The 16,804-nt window shown below is 41.0% G+C and overlaps 1 protein-coding gene across 10 annotated transcripts in view; it reads right to left on the bottom strand.

The window, feature by feature from the left end:
- Nucleotides 1–16,804, bottom strand: part of PRP4K (pre-mRNA processing factor kinase PRP4K) — a 50,351-nt gene that overhangs the window by 17,298 nt on the left and 16,249 nt on the right. For all 10 annotated transcript variants that reach the window (XR_013277598.1, XR_013277599.1, XR_013277600.1 and 7 more), the window contains exons 3-8: nt 13,446–13,616; nt 8,597–8,755; nt 4,240–4,321; nt 3,852–4,059; nt 1,134–1,207; nt 735–825 (exon numbers count right to left, since the gene is read on the bottom strand). Coding sequence is in view for 1 of the 10 variants with exons in the window: in XM_077492125.1 (XP_077348251.1) it covers nt 735–825; nt 1,134–1,207; nt 3,852–4,059; nt 4,240–4,321; nt 8,597–8,755; nt 13,446–13,616 (785 nt within the window). In the remaining 9 variants the exon portion in view is untranslated. The remainder of the gene's footprint in view (nt 1–734; nt 826–1,133; nt 1,208–3,851; nt 4,060–4,239; nt 4,322–8,596; nt 8,756–13,445; nt 13,617–16,804) is intronic.

Genomic DNA, 16,804 nt, shown 5'->3' with positions numbered 1-16,804 from the left:
ACCCTCTCAAATGTCCACAATGCAGGGAAAACATGTAAATTATTAACTATTTCAGCCATTCTCTTAGTCTCTCTCTCTGTCTGTCTCTGTCCATCTGTCTTGTCTGTCTCATTCTCCCCACTCCCTCCTCACTTGCCGGAAACAGCATGTGGTGAAGATTGCGTTTCTCCCATATCTTACATGTGGCTCTTAAGGCCTCATATACACTGCTGCTGCTAAACGGACATTTAGGAGCAGTTAGGCATTTTTTTTCAACTGCTCCTGTACTCTCCTCTATGTTATCTTATAAGTACATGTACACAGGGTAGTTTATAGTCATTTCTAGGCAGTTGAGTTTAGAGGCCTTTTTTGAAAAGCAAAAAAATGAGTTCAGACGCTGGGTTTTAGAAGAGTTTGGCACTTGAAATGCATCTAAACGCAGATAAATGCGGTAACTCGCGTTTCGTTTACAGTGGTTGTTACATTTTTGGCTACTTAATAAAAAACATGGCATGGAAATGCGCCAAAACTGAAGTTTTAAACGTGGGTTACTATCTGTCAAGTTAAATCGTTCTGGAGAGGTTGTTCCACAGCGAGTATAACAAGCATGCTATGCCTCATAAACAGACTGATTTTACTGTTGTGGGTTTAGTAACACTTTAAAGCAACAGATCAACTGAACATATTTTTAGCCTATACATAGAACACAACTTACGTGAATAGCAATAGTGAGGCAATGCTAAAAATCAACTTACGATAGTAGCCTTCTGCATCTGTCCAATTATCTCTCAAATTGGGATTTTCCTTAAAATCTTTTCCGATACCAGCAGCTCTAAAACGAGCACTCTGAAAACAAAGCATTAATAAACAAGATGTCAAGACAGCAAGAACAGGTTACAGAGGACAACTCTGCCAGCAAAGCCAGTGATTGACCAAAAAAATTATGATTGTAATATCCCAACAAGTAACAACACACAAAAAGAGTAGACAACTAAAATTCTCATAAGACAGTATACTCAAAGTATCTGACGGACAGTATGTAGTGGCTTTAACGTGCATTAGTGATGGTTGATTGTAGACCTTTTAGTTAAAGTAATATCGAACATATGCAATTTATTTAGGTCACAAAAAGGTATCCTCCTACACAAACTTACATCAAAGTATGCGGCAAACATGTCATCAGATTCTGTAAACATGTCAGGAGCAGTTATTTTCTTTTGTTGGCTTCCTATAAAGGAAAAAAATAAATAAAAATACATAAAAATTTACATTACTGAAAAATGAAGAGCGACCAATGACAGAAATATGTACGTCACACCAATTCTCTCTAGGGTTGCCACCTTTTCTTCAAGTCAAACCTGAACACTTCAGTGTTGTACAGCAATTTTTTTTTCATAGTATGCATAGATGTTGCTATTAAATAACATTTCTAATCATATGAAGTTAATCACAAGGGTCCCCCTTTACACCAGAGTCCATAGAGCTCCCCTTTTTCGTCTGAATCTGCAGAGCTCCCCTTTTTCGTCTGAATCTGCAGAGCTCCCCTTTTTCGTCTGAATCTGCAGAGCTCCCCTTTTTCGTCTGAATCTGCAGAGCTCCCCTTTTTCGTCTCAATCTGCAGAGCTCCCCTTTTTCGTCTCAATCTGCAGAGCTCCCCTTTTTCGTCTCAATCTGCAGAGCTCCCCTTTTTCGTCTCAATCTGCAGAGCTCCCCTTTTTCGTCTCAATCTGCAGAGCTCCCCTTTTTCGTCTCAATCTGCAGAGCTCCCCTTTTTCGTCTCAATCTGCAGAGCTCCCCTTTTACGTCTCAATCTGCAGAGCTCCCCTTTTACGTCTCAATCTGCAGAGCTCCCCTTTTACGTCTCAATCTGCAGAGCTCCCCTTTTACGTCTCAATCTGCAGAGCTCCCCTTTTACGTCTCAATCTGCAGAGCTCCCCTTTTACGTCTCAATCTGCAGAGCTCCCCTTTTACGTCTCAATCTGCAGAGCTCCCCTTTTACGTCTCAATCTGCAGAGCTCCCCTTTTACGTCTCAATCTGCAGAGCTCCCCTTTTACGTCTCAATCTGCAGAGCTCCCCTTTTACGTCTCAATCTGCAGAGCTCCCCTTTTACGTCTCAATCTGCAGAGCTCCCCTTTTACGTCTCAATCTGCAGAGCTCCCCTTTTACGTCTCAATCTGCAGAGCTCCCCTTTTACGTCTCAATCTGCAGAGCTCCCCTTTTACGTCTCAATCTGCAGAGCTCCCCTTTTACGTCTCAATCTGCAGAGCTCCCCTTTTACGTCTCAATCTGCAGAGCTCCCCTTTTACGTCTCAATCTGCAGAGCTCCCCTTTTACGTCTCAATCTGCAGAGCTCCCCTTTTACGTCTCAATCTGCAGAGCTCCCCTTTTACGTCTCAATCTGCAGAGCTCCCCTTTTACGTCTCAATCTGCAGAGCTCCCCTTTTACGTCTCAATCTGCAGAGCTCCCCTTTTACGTCTCAATCTGCAGAGCTCCCCTTTTACGTCTCAATCTGCAGAGCTCCCCTTTTACGTCTCAATCTGCAGAGCTCCCCTTTTACGTCTCAATCTGCAGAGCTCCCCTTTTACGTCTCAATCTGCAGAGCTCCCCTTTTACGTCTCAATCTGCAGAGCTCCCCTTTTACGTCTCAATCTGCAGAGCTCCCCTTTTACGTCTCAATCTGCAGAGCTCCCCTTTTACGTCTCAATCTGCAGAGCTCCCCTTTTACGTCTCAATCTGCAGAGCTCCCCTTTTACGTCTCAATCTGCAGAGCTCCCCTTTTACGTCTCAATCTGCAGAGCTCCCCTTTTACGTCTCAATCTGCAGAGCTCCCCTTTTACGTCTCAATCTGCAGAGCTCCCCTTTTACGTCTCAATCTGCAGAGCTCCCCTTTTACGTCTCAATCTGCAGAGCTCCCCTTTTACGTCTCAATCTGCAGAGCTCCCCTTTTACGTCTCAATCTGCAGAGCTCCCCTTTTACGTCTCAATCTGCAGAGCTCCCCTTTTACGTCTCAATCTGCAGAGCTCCCCTTTTACGTCTCAATCTGCAGAGCTCCCCTTTTACGTCTCAATCTGCAGAGCTCCCCTTTTACGTCTCAATCTGCAGAGCTCCCCTTTTACATCTCAATCTGCAGAGCTCCCCTTTTACATCTCAATCTGCAGAGCTCCCCTTTTACATCTCAATCTGCAGAGCTCCCCTTTTACATCTCAATCTGCAGAGCTCCCCTTTTTCACCTCAATCTGCAGAGCTCCCCTTTTTCACCTCAATCTGCAGAGCCCCCCTTTTTCACCTCAATCTGCAGAGCTCCCCTTTTTCACCTCAATCTGCAGAGCCCCCCTTTTTCACCTCAATCTGCAGAGCCCCCCTTTTTCATCTCAATCTGCAGAGCCCCCCTTTTTCATCTCAATCTGCAGAGCCCCCCTTTTTCATCTCAATCTGCAGAGCCCCCCTTTTTCATCTCAATCTGCAGAGCCCCCCTTTTTCATCTCAATCTGCAGAGCTCCCCTTTTACATCTGAACTCGCAGGGTTCCTTTTCACTGTAAGGGGAGACTCTGCAGACTCTGATGTAAGGGAGAACTCTGGGGACTCTAACATAAGGGATGCTCTGGTGTACAAAGAGGACTCTGATGTACAGGGGAGCACTGTGGACTCTGGTGTAAAGGGGAGCTCTGATGTAATGAGTGCTCTGAGAACCCTGATTTACCTTAGCGTACTAACTTAGAGGCAGGAGAGAGAAGGGGGGAGGAGGGAGACTTAGTCCGGTATGAATGATGTGCCCGGGTCTCAGACAGTCTGAAACCCGGACACATGATTCCAAACCCAACCTGTCCGGGTGAATCCCGAACAGGTGGCAACCCTAATTCTCTCTTACCATTATTCTGTTCTGTCATTAAGTTGTGTTTTGCCTCGACAGAAGCTTCAAAGTTGTCAACATTCTCTCTCTCATATTCTTTGACATCAGCTGCAACACGCTCAAGAATGTCATCAGGAGAAGCAGAGCGACTGCTAGCACTACTCTGAGGACTGCTCGGCTCAGAGTTCACGGATATATTGCTGTCTTCATTTAGATATCTGTATTTCTAGAAGAAAAAGAAAGAAAAGGCACTCAAATTCACAGCTCTGACATGCATTAGATTAGAGTGTGCCTAAACGGTTAGTTCACCTTTGCTATTTTTTTTTTCTTTTGCAAAATAGAAAACAAACACATGCACTAGGTTAGTAAAATTGCTTTTCCCATGCCCTAGGTGTTTCACACTGACCTCTACAATTGCCAGCCTTTGCTGTCGCCTTTGTTCAATAAGGGCTTCTTCATCTTCTTCTTCAACATCAAAATCCTCTAGACTGAAAAAAAAAAAAAAAAGTACCATATTAGAATAAAGGGTACTCTAACCAAAGTGAAGCAGTGTCCTTAATAAAACTATAATGTTAGAATGAACAGTGCGGGCAATGCATTCAATAATCAAATTTTTGTCCCCACTTGGCAAGAGTGTATAACTGTAAATTTTGACTTGGCTATAAAAATTCTACATCGTGGAGTACAGTTCAGGACAAGCAACATATTTATAACACCATGGGTTATAGGTGAATACCATCAGGTGATCGGACAACTGGCAAGCTTTTGAATCCATGCCCTCCCACCTCCCTAGGATGTCTCCCCTATAACCCAACCCTATTTCTTGAATCTTCAGTTTTATTATTTATCAAGCAAAATTAAATCAAGGAAACAAAGGGAAATGGAGGGTAGCCTGTGTCCTGTACTCAAAGTAGAGCTGCACGATTAATTGTTAAACGATCAAAATCTCGATTCAAACACCCCCCCCCCCCCCCCCATGATCTTAATCCAGCATCCCTCCACCATTCATGTATAAAGTACAGAGCCGTTCAACTGCTCACAGCTGTCCCAAAAAAAAAAAAAAAAAAACACAGCCCAACGTTTATCAACAACATTGCTCAGCTGCTGAAAGAGATAAAACAAAACATTGCTTATTTCTGTTCATTTACAGATCAAAGGGTTGAACTTCAGTCTGTAAATTAAGTCAGTTTAACCACTTAAGGACAAAGCCGTTTTCTGAGATTAGTTGTTTACAAGTTAAAAACTGTTTCTTTTTTTTGCTAGAAAATTACGTAGAATCCCCAAACATACATTTTTTTTAGGGCTTCAAAAATTTAAGAATAATTCCTTGATTAACTGTTAATTTTTTTTGATCGGTACTCACCTCTCCGCCGGCTTCTGGGAATTCCGTCGGAGATCCGGTGACGTCACGGACATAGACTTCACCGGGCTCCTCCCCCCTTCCCCAAGTGCCTCCGTCTGCTAACGAAGGGAAGTGGGGAGGAGTCCGGCGAAGTCGATGCCTGGACAGTGATGGTAAATATGGATGTGGTTAACTGGGATCAGTGAGCTAAGTGTAGGCAAATTTGATAACCTCTGTTTTTAACATTGTTATAATTAAACCAACTTTCTACGTTTTAAAGTTTAATAATAAAAAAAAAAAATAATTACTTACGTGTTACAGTTTGAATTTAAAACGTATTTGTCTGAACTGTGAAGTTAAGTCATGGATTGTGGAAACTAACTCGTGTCGGGTCTTACAAGCGCACTTTTTTTTTTAAATACACTTTTTTTAATTAAAAAATAACAGCAACAGTTTAAAAAAAAAAAAAAAAAAAATTACCTTTTATTTTTACACAGTTTTTTTTTTTAAAGTTGTCACTTTAATTCCTATTACAAGGAATGTAAACATCCCTTGTAATAGAAAAAAAAAAGCATGACAGGACCTCTTAAATATGAGATCTGGAGTCAAAAAGACCTCAGTCCTCATATTTACACTAAAATGCAATAAAAAAAAAAATGAAAAAAAAAAACGGCCCTTTAAGAGCTATCGGCGGAAGTGAAGTTTTGACGTCGCTTCCGCCCTGCAATGGTATAGAGATGGGTGGGTGGTCATCTTCCCCTCACTCGTCTCCATACCACACACTGAAGAGGATCCGATCGCCTCCGTCACCGGAGAGCGGGGGGCGCCTCTTCCACCGCCGATAAAAGTAATCTTGCAGCCAATCCACTGCAAAAACCACTATTATCGGAAACCGGATCTTCTGCTGAAGAGGAGGATACCCGGGTTATGGCAGCTAGCTGCTGCCATAACAAAGATATCCCTCTTCAAACAGCCGATGTATAACTGCGTGCGACGGTCCGGAAGTGGCTAAAGCAACTTTTTTTGTTTGCTTTGTTCATTAATATTTTATATATATATTTACACTTTTCACATTGAAAAACAAAAAAAGCAAAATTAAAAATAATAAAATTTATTTCATTTGTAAAATATCTTTTTAATGCTTTGTACCAAGGCTGGCAGCTAAAGTGTAAACAAAAAATAGCGCAAAAAAAAAACAATAAATAAAAAAAAAATAACCATAATATAACAATGGTAATTTGTTTTTTCTTTACACATTTTTCTTTACAGTTCTTTAAATTTGATTGAAGCAATAAGTATTATGTCTTATTTTAATGCCATCTTGTTTGATAACCTAATGTCCAGGAGTTGTAAATCTTAAAAATAAATAAGTTCTTTAGAATCGTGAGAGAATAGTGATCTTTATGCCAAGAAAAAAATTGTGATTCTCATTTTATCCAGAATCATGTAGCTCTATCTTCAAGAAATGGAATTAACAGGTAGGTCAAACTTCCTTTATCTTAATTGTACAGGACACAGGCAACATATTCATACACAGTGGGACACCCCAAGCAATGAGTTTGAAGGGTAGACAACTAGGCCAACAGAACTGTGCCAACAAGACCAAAACATAATTCAAAGTGCTGCTGTGAAAACCTTGCAGCCAAAAGCAATATCCACCTGATAAAACTGAGAAAGTATAAACTGAAATCAGATGGCGGCCTTACACAGTTGGGCTGCAGACTTAGTGCTGAAATTCCAAAAAAACTCCCAAAAATCTGGTGGAAAGGGCAAAAACAGTGCAAAAGGTTTCTGCTTATATGCGTAAACTGTTGTATTCAAGTTTCTTATCCAACCTACAACAGTGGATTTTGAAGCAGGGTGACCCTTGCAAGGTCCCAAGGAGAGAACAAACAGGGACTCCGTTTGTCTGGAGGAGGCAGCAGCTTTGAAGTACACTCTAATGACTGACTACATCTGACTTGAGGTGCAACTCTGAAAGAAAAAAAATGTCTTTGGCTTAAGATAACAGTCATTGTGAAGTATGAGGAAAGCCTCTTTACAGGAAAGGGCAGCTATATCAGAAACACGTCTGACAAATGTGATAGATACCAAAAAGGCTAATTTGCCTGCAAGAGCCTCAAAGGGAATGTCACTGATTGATTCAAGGGGTGGTATCTGCAAGGCAAAGAGAAACAAATTGAGGTCCCAGGGAAGCACATGGTGCTGCAAAGGTGTCCTGATAGAAGAAGCCTCTTGAATAAGAAGAATGGCAACAAAATATTTTGCTGGAGAGCTCAGGAATGGAATTGGGCAAAAGGCACTGCCTCGAAGAAGACTACATTAGGCCTAGAACAGTCATGAAAAATCTCAGTTGGATCTCTGCTCTTGAGCATGAGTTCTTAGAGAAATAATTCTCTTTTTTTTTTTTTTTACAGAAAAAAGACTTGCACTTGGGATGTGTCCAGACGCGAGTATTTCAGATGAAAAGAAGGTAATCCCTCAACTAAAAGGCCGTAGTTGAATTGTCCTGACAACTGACCAGGAGAGGAGTCCAGCAGAAGGTCATCTAGATAGCTTATTAACTGAATACAGCGAGTTCCCTTTTACCAAGGTTGCACTGATCTGAATACACTGCTTGTGTAGGCATTAGAAGAGTGAGGTGTTGATTGAAGAATTCAATAATAAACTAGTGAAGCAGATTTTTCCACAAAGTAGAAGAGGTCCATCACCTTCAGACACTAGCATGAAGCTAAGGATCAGAGTGGTGTAAGGTTATAGAGTCACGGGAGGGTGTTCCTCAAAAGCTTGCCAGGGTGCCTGTATAAATCACTTTTACATAAAACACAATCGCCAGCTGAAAAGAATGATAACAGGGTCATGATTGTAGCTGCAACCATGACCTTGGTATAACCCCCCTCAATACAAAGCCATATGTATACAGTACATATGATGATATTAATGGTGGTTAATGAGTGAAAGTCCGCTGTAATATTCACACAATTTATTGTGTGAACATTCTCAAATCCTTTAGTAAATCAGTGTCTCTGCCTGTATTACTTTCTGGATAATGATAGCACTCACATGACTTCTCCTCCAGCCATGGCTAACATACTGGACAAAGTGCTGGGGAGGCACTAAGACCCTTTTATTGCAAGTTATTTCATTGATTTACTAAAGAGCAGACTGTTCAGTTAGCTCAGTAAATATGGTGAAGTTGTGTTGACTCAGAATACCCAATCATGTGCAATGAAAAAAACAAAAAAAAACAGTATGTTTTCATGCTCACAAATGGCCGACTAAAAAGTGGACATAGTGTCACTTTTTTACAAAGCTCAGGAAAATTAAACTAGGAATATCAAACATAAAAGTCTCATCTAAGGAAAAACAACATAAAACTAAGTTCAGGTAGCAAATGGCTTATTTATAAAACAGTTCATACTTTTCATCAGATGACTCTTGTTCTATCTTCATTCCCTCAGAAAGACTTCCTTTAAACTTATCTTCTTTGTCTCTACTCCTGCTTCTCCTTCTGCGATTTCGGCCACCACGGGAGCGCGACCTTCTTCTGAGACGTGATCTACTTCTTCTGCCTCTCTCTCTGTAAGACACGCCAGAATTTGAAGCAATGACAGGAAGCAAATTTATTATTTGCAATTTTGGACAGCGATATTTAAGCTGTGGACCTAAAATGCAGCCAACAACTGAAGAAACAATTATTATTGCAATAGGGACACAAGTCATTTTATATTTACACTTTTTTACACAGCAGTATGAAATCATCATCATCTCCAATGCACAGTAATCACCCTGCTTCTTTGTTTAGTCCAATCCTTTGCATTCACTGAGAAAAATGCAAGGCAACACAGTGATTAGAACTTCTGCCTAGTAGCACTAGGGTCATCAGTCTGAATCACTACCTGTATGGAGTTTGCATATTCTCCCAGTGCCTGCATGGGTTTTCTTTTGGTACTGCCACACTTCAAAGACATGTTAGTAGGTTAATTGGCTCCTGTCTCAATTGGCCCTAGCATGTAAATGTATGAGAGTTCGGGACCTTAGATTGTAAGCTCCTTGTGGGCAGGGAATGGTGTGAATGTACAATATATATGTAAAGTGCTGCATAGATTGGCAGCACTATAGAAGCACCTGTAATAAATACATAAAATAAATAAGGCGCCCTCTGAATGGCTTGTGTCGAGTATGCGATCTCATATGGTAACTATGAAGTAAGGCACCAACTTGGCACAGGTCCTGGAGGACAGAAAGGATCACTGTAGTAGTAGAGGCTACGACAGTGACTTTATGCTTCCACAGGGGTCAGCCAGGTATGGAATATATATCCAAGCTAGGGGTGCATCGCATGGGTTTTTTGGTGCCGAAACCGATACCGAAAATGAAAAATACACTAGGCCGAAAACCCATACCGAAACATTTAAAAAAATAAAAATTATACAGGAGATGGTCAGAGACTGGGGACACGGTACAGGAGATGGTCAGAGACTGGGGACACGGTACAGGAGATGGTCAGAGACTGGGGACACGGTACAGGAGATGGTCAGAGACTGGGGACACGGTACAGGAGATGGTCAGAGACTGCACACATGATGCAAGAGATCAATGCAGCCTCACCAGTGCCCGTCAGATGCAGCCAGCCAGTGTCCCCTTATTGCAGCTAGCCTGTGAAGGGAAGAGAGGAGAGCCGCCTCTTTCGCCTGTCTGATCACAGCGCCGGAAACATCACAGTTTTTATTTCAATAGCTGTGTGTTCCCGGCCACGCGTCGTCACATACAGCCCCTCTCCCTTGTCTGGGCACTTTGATAGACAGATCATCCATGCAATCCCGCGGGTGATCTGTCTATCAAAGTGCCCAGACAAGGGGGAGGGGCTGTATGTGATGGCGCGCGGCCGGGAACACACAGCTATTGAAATGAAAGCTGTGATCAAACAGGCGATGGAGGCGGCTCTCCTGCATTATAGCATTTTCATGATGGGTGGCGCCAGGGGTGGGGGGCGGAGCACCGCATCCCACCCAGGCCATGCCCCATTTTCGGCCATTTTTCTCTTTCGGCAAATTGCCGAAAAGGGCATTTTCGGCCGATATGTTTTGGCGGCCGAAATTTTAGTGCATCCCTAGTCCAAGCTGGCCCAATAGAACTATGCAAGAAAAAAAAAAAAAAAACACACCTGTAATTTAGCTTTAACATATTACCTAAAGTTAAGTCCTGCTAGATATCTTCAGGCTGGCCCTTTTGCCGGAAAAGTTATGGAAAATAATAAAATAAGTGTCTATACTGTTTAAAATCCAGTAATACACTGGATCACTCTGCTCTGCACATGCTCAGTTGATCTCCATTTTTAGGCATTGCCGAGCTGGAAGAGGCCGATCTGCTGACAGCCATAACCCTCCTATCCTTTCAACCAAGGAAGCTGCTTTTGTTTCATCTGCAACTGCCATGATACTGCACATGTAATCAGTTATGACACCAGCCATTTGATGTTTGAGAGTCTGGTTAGGACACAGGAAAATGCGACAGTTAGCAATCCCGGCATTCCAGGACTGTAACTGTTTTTTGAAATGGTTAAATCAATGGGTTTAGTTCTGCTTTATGGTTTACTGCTGTTCTGGGGCTCTGGGCTTCAGCAAAATGGCTGCCTCCAGCAAGAAGAAACAGGGACAATGCTGGAGGCAATTTACAGCACAGACTAATTTTGGTAGCATAATTATTAATTTGGAATGTATGTTCCTTGCTAAAGAACATTTTTTATCAAATTGTTATGGTTAAAGTTCCATTTTACTGACAAAAGGACTCCAGCACAACTAATTTGTTATAAACATTTTTCATGTCCACATACCTCCAAAAAAACTATTTTTTTCCCTTCTCTGATCCACATATTCTTCAAACTAGCTGCATTGTTTGATTTTTGACAGTTAGAAGGCACCCATTTCTTCCCTATAAGACTGATCAATGCTATGTAGTGGTTGTAAAACTGCCCCTTTGTAACACTTCTGACATCACTTCTAGCTTTGAGCTAGACGTGCTGTTTGGGTGCTTAACCACTTCCATACCGGGCCTATTCTGGCACTCCTCTCCTACATGTAAAAATTTTTTTTTTGCTAGAAAATTATGCATTTTTTTTTTTTTAGCAGAGACTCTAGGGAATAAAATGACGGTCGTTGAAACTTTTTTTTTACATCAAACGGTATTTGTACAGCAATTTTTCAAATGCGTTTTTTTGGGGAGAAAAAAAAAAAACTGTTGCATGAATTAAAAAAAAATAAATAAAAATTAAAACAGTAAAATTGTCCAGATTTTTTTGTATTATGTGAAAGATGTTATGAGTAAATAGATACTCAACATGTCACACTTTAAAACTGCGCACACTAGTGGAATGGCGCCAAACTTTGGTACATAGGCGACACATTACATATTTTTTTACAGGTTACCAGTTTAGAGAAAGCCTTGGGCTAGAATTGTTGCTCTCACTCTAACACGCGTGCGATACCTCACAAGTGTGATTTGAACGCTGTTTACATGTGTTCACTTCTGTGCGCGGGGGCTTTCATTTTTTATTTTTTTTTTTATGTTAAATGTAACTTTTATCTTTACACTTAATTTTTTATTTTTTTATCACTTTTATTCCTATTACAGGGAATGTAAACATCCCTTGTAATAGGAATAGTGTGTGACAGGTCCTCTTTATGGAGAGATGTGGGGTCTATAAGACCCCACATCTCTCCTCTAGGCTGGAAAGACAGATTTAGAAAAAAACAAAAAAAACAACCGTCTCTGCATTTTCAGCCACGACCCCGGCATTTACTTCCTACATCATAACTTCACGCCCAGGCCTCCGAGGGTCATAGAGATGACTGGGGACTCTTTGGTCAGAAATCTCTATGGTAAACTTCCAACTGATTCATTCTCCGGCTCACCGATCACACGTGCAGGAAGACAGAAGCCCCCTCCCACCGCTTGCAAGAACAATTAAGCGGTTAAACTGCCGCTATGATTGTTCTTACGGTGCAGGGAATCATCAGCCAAAAAAGATGATATCTGAATGACGCCTGCAGGCATCAGATATCCTCACTCAAAGTCCAGGACTTCATATGACGTCCTTGGGCTGGAAGTGGTTAAAGGCCAACTCCTACACAGGCAGCACTGAGCATAGCAGTAATACAAGCAAAGCTGCTGCTCACCTTTCCCCAACACTGCCTGTTGACACACTATAGGAAAGGTAGGGGGAAGCTGTTAGAGTAATCAGCCTACTTTTTTCAGTCTCCGATTCAGTTATTTAGCAAGTTCAGTTAAGTCCATATATTGTCATACAAAAATATGACGTGAAAAAAAGTCCATAAAATAGTGAGGTCTGTTGTAAATGATGGAATCTCACCCCTTGCGAGTGTTCAATAAAAGTTATATGTGTGGGGGGGGGGGGAGAAGAGAAGATGACTTCTAAACCAAGAAAGGTATTAAACCCCCCCCCCCCCCGAAGAGTGGAGTCAACTCTGATCCTGCAGCGGCAGGCTCCCACTTGGTTTCACCCAAGTCGATCAATACAAATGGCAGATTAGTCCCTGTTGAACCAGCCAAGAATCGATCCATTTATGATCAACTTGAGCCTGAGAAAGATCACTCCAATGGTAACAAGGAATCTTGTTTGTTTATTGACACTGGCAGTATAACAATGCAGTTCTCCTTTCTTGTACATCGGGATGCTGCATGGGAGTTTCTTGTTTAGTATCACCTTAAAGTGGATGTATACCCTCACATAAACCCAGTGAAGTGAACAGCCTCAGAGGATACACAGAGATGAAAAAAATCTACCTACATAAATTTTACATGTACATCTGTGGTCTTCATCTTTATATATACGGTTTAAAAAGTGCACGTCCTGTTAGAGCTTTCTCTTCCCGATTCATCTGTGGGTGTGGATTGCCATACACTGCGAGACAGCCGATTGGAGGAAAGGCGCACACACCCCCTCTCCATGTAGGCAGAAAGGGGACAAACAATGCAGAGATGTGCTGTAAATTGACCAGCTCTCTGGTAATCTATTTCAAGCACCCTCTCTGACACTAAATTCTGCCTGGTTTTATCACAGTTGATGGAGAACTTGTCAGAAGTTATCATGATGAAAAGAGAAGAACGGAGCAGAAGACTTAAGGCTTTGAAGAGAGTTAAGAAAGCACTGCAGATATATGTACCCAGCTCAAATTTCATAAATCAGGTTTACACTTTAACTGAAATCAGAACCAACTTCTGCCTTTTCAATTGCACAATTAACTTACCTTCTGTGAAGAGATCTGCTCCTTCGACGGGGAGATCTACTACGCCTAATAGGTGACCGTGATCTTCTTCTTAGAGGTGATCTACTTGAACGCCTTCTAGGAGACCACCGAGGAGGGCTAGTTTCTTTTGCTCTATCATGTCTTGTAAGCCCCTCATCTCTGGCTCGTGATCTAAATAAAAATAACCAATACTTTATGAACAATAAATACATAAAAGTTACCAAAAAAAAACTGCAAAAATGGACAACATAGTTATTTTTTCGTTTTTTTAGGCACAGCTTATTTATGCTTTGTGCATAAATAATTCAGGAAAGAGTAAAATGAAACCCTTTGAGAAAAAATTATGCAAGCTGTCATTGTAAATGTCCTCTTGAGAATGTAAATTGCCACAGAACAAGCATGTAGCAATGTCAAACCTTATATACATATTTGTTGCTCATAAGTTTACATACCCTGGCAGAATTTATGATTTCTTGCCCGTTTTTCAAAGCCTATGAATGGAAACACAAAAACATTTCTTTCACTCATGGTTATTGTTTGGCTGAAGTAATTTAATTATCAAACAACTGTGTTTACTATTTTTTAAATCACAATGAGAACACTACCCAAATGATCCTGATCAAAAATTGATATACCCTGGTGATTTTGGCCTGATAACATGCACACAAGTTGACACAAAGGGGTTTGATTGGCTATTAAAGGTAACCATCCTCCCCTGTGATGTGTGTGTGTGTGTGTGTGTGTGTGTGTGTAAGGTCAATGCGTTTATGGACTCCTGACAGACCCTTGCATCTTTCATCCAGTGCTGCACTGACGTTTCTGGATTCTGAGTCATGGGGAAAGCAAAAGGATTGTCAAAGGACCTGCGGGAAAAGGTGGTTGAACTGTATAAAACAGGAAAGGGATATAAAAAGATATGCAAGGAATTGAGAATGCCAATCAGCAGTGGTCAAACTCTAAATCAAGAAGTGGAAAATGAGGGGTTCTGTTGAAAACAAACCATGGTCAGGTAAAACAAACTAAAATGTCAGTCACAACTGCAAGAAAATTTTTTTGGGATGCAAAGAAAAACCCACAAACAACTTCAAGTAAAATGCAGGACTCTCTGAAAACATGTAGTGTGGCTGTTTCAAGAAATGGGCAGCTTTACCATCTGAGAAGATAAAGAGCCTCATCCACAAATACCACAAAAGACTAAGCGTGCATTAATGTTAAAAGGGGCAATATACGGTATTAAGAATTAGGGTATGTAAACTTTTGACCAGGGTCATTTGGATAGCTTCTGTTGCCATTATGATTTAAAAAGAGTAAACACACTTGATTAATAAATGCCTTCAGCCAAACACTAACCATGAGTGAAAGAAAAAAGTTTTTTTTGTGTCATCATTCATATTCTCTGAAAAATGGATAAGAAATCATAAATTCTGCCAGGGTGTGTAAACTTATGAGCAAAACTGCATCTTTCTTGTACCAGGTTCTTTAAAAGGTATAATGTTTATTTTTTTAAATCACATAATTTTACACACACGGTATTTTGGAAGCTTCATTTCTGTATGTGACCTAGGGCTGGGGAAAAAAAATCGATTTAAATCTTGAATCGAGTTGAGTGGTCAAATCGATTCAAAATTTCAGCAAATCGATTTTTTTTTTTTCACCAGGAACGGCGCTGACACCGCGCTGGTCCTGCGGGCAGGAGTTTTTAGGCGACGCCACGGACTAGGCCGAAGTCGCGGCATCGCCTAAAAACTCCTGTCCGCAGCTCCTCAGGACCGGCGTGGTGTCAATAAAAAAACAAAAACAAAAAAAAAAACACTTGATTCGAATCGTGAATCGAGTTTTTCAAAAATAAAATTCTCGCAGATTGATTTTTATTTTTTTTGTGTGAAAATCGCCCAGCTCTAATGTGACCTGTACATTTATTGATGCACTGTTTCTAGTGCACCACCAGGTCCACCGATATACTAGCATATTTTTAAATCTGTTAAAAATTGTGGCAAAAAAGTGAAGATCACCCTGGTGGTCCTACTTTTCAAAGGGTTCATTTTGAGGGTTTTTGAAATGTCTTGGCATTTGTATACATTATGTTTATTTAACCACTTAAGGACCAGCCTCATTTGGAGATTTTGGGGTTTACATGTTTAAAACATTTTTTTTTGCAATAAAAATTACTTAGAACCCCCAAACATTATATACTGTTTTTTTTTTTTCTAACTCCCTAGAGCAGGGATATGCAATTAGCGGACCTCCAGCTGTTGCAAAACTACAAGTCCCATCATGCCTCTGCCTTTGGGTGTCATGCTTGTGGCTGTTAGAATCTTGCTATGCCTCATAGGATTTGTAGATCTGCAACAGCTGATTGCATACCCCTGCCGTAGAAAATAAAATCGCGGTCATTGTAATACTTTTTTTCACACCGTATTTGCGCAGCAGTCTTACAAGTGCACTTTTGGGGGGGGAAAAAAAAAAATCACCTTTTTGAATAAAAAAAATAAAAAATAAGCCAACAGTAAAGTTAGCCCAATTTTTTTTTATATGGTGAAAGTAAATTGATACCCAACATGTCACGCTTCAAAATTGTGCCCGCTCATGGAATGGCATCAAACTTTTACCCTCAAAAATCTCCGTAGGCGACGTTTAAAAAAAAAATTCTACAGGTTGCATGTTTTGAGTTACAGAGGAGGTCTAGGGCTAGAATTATAGCTCTCACAATTGCGGCGATAACTCACATGTGGTTTGATCACTGTTTTCGTATGCGTTTGCTTCTGCACGCAAGCTCGTTGGGACGGGGTGTTTTAAAAAAAAAATGTTCTTATTTATTTTACTTGATTTTATTTTTACACTTTTAAAAAAAAATTTGGGTCACTTTTATTCCTATTACAAGGAATCTAAACATCCCTTGTAATAGAAAAAAACATGACAGGTCCTCTTAAATATGAGATATGGGGTCAAAAAGTCCTCAGTTCTCATATTTGGACTTAAATGCAATAAAAAATAAATAAAAAAAATTATCATTTGAAAAAAATGACATTGAAAAATGTGCCTTTAAGACGTATGGGCAGAAGTGACGTTTTGACGTCGCTTCCGCACTGACTGCAGTGTTATGGAGACGGGTGGGGGCCATCTTACCGTCATTCATCTCCATGCACAGCAAGTGAGAGGACGCGATCGCATCGCCGCTGCCAACGGCTCCTGTAAGTGGCAGAGGGCACCTCATCTCGGCAGGAGGGGGGGGGTTGCCCTCTCCCGCCACCGATAAAAGTGATCTCGCTGCGATTCTGCGGCAGAGACCACTTTTATCTCGTAGCCGACCACCGGCCGAACACTGGGATACCGGGGTTATGGCAGCAAGCCATAACAAC

Source organism: Lithobates pipiens, unplaced genomic scaffold (assembly GCF_037356315.1).
Source record: "Lithobates pipiens isolate NorthernLeopardFrog02 unplaced genomic scaffold, aLitPip1_a1.2 Scaffold_19, whole genome shotgun sequence".
NCBI classification, from domain to species: domain Eukaryota; kingdom Metazoa; phylum Chordata; class Amphibia; order Anura; family Ranidae; genus Lithobates; species Lithobates pipiens.
This window is presented reverse-complemented; position numbering and strand designations above follow the sequence as displayed.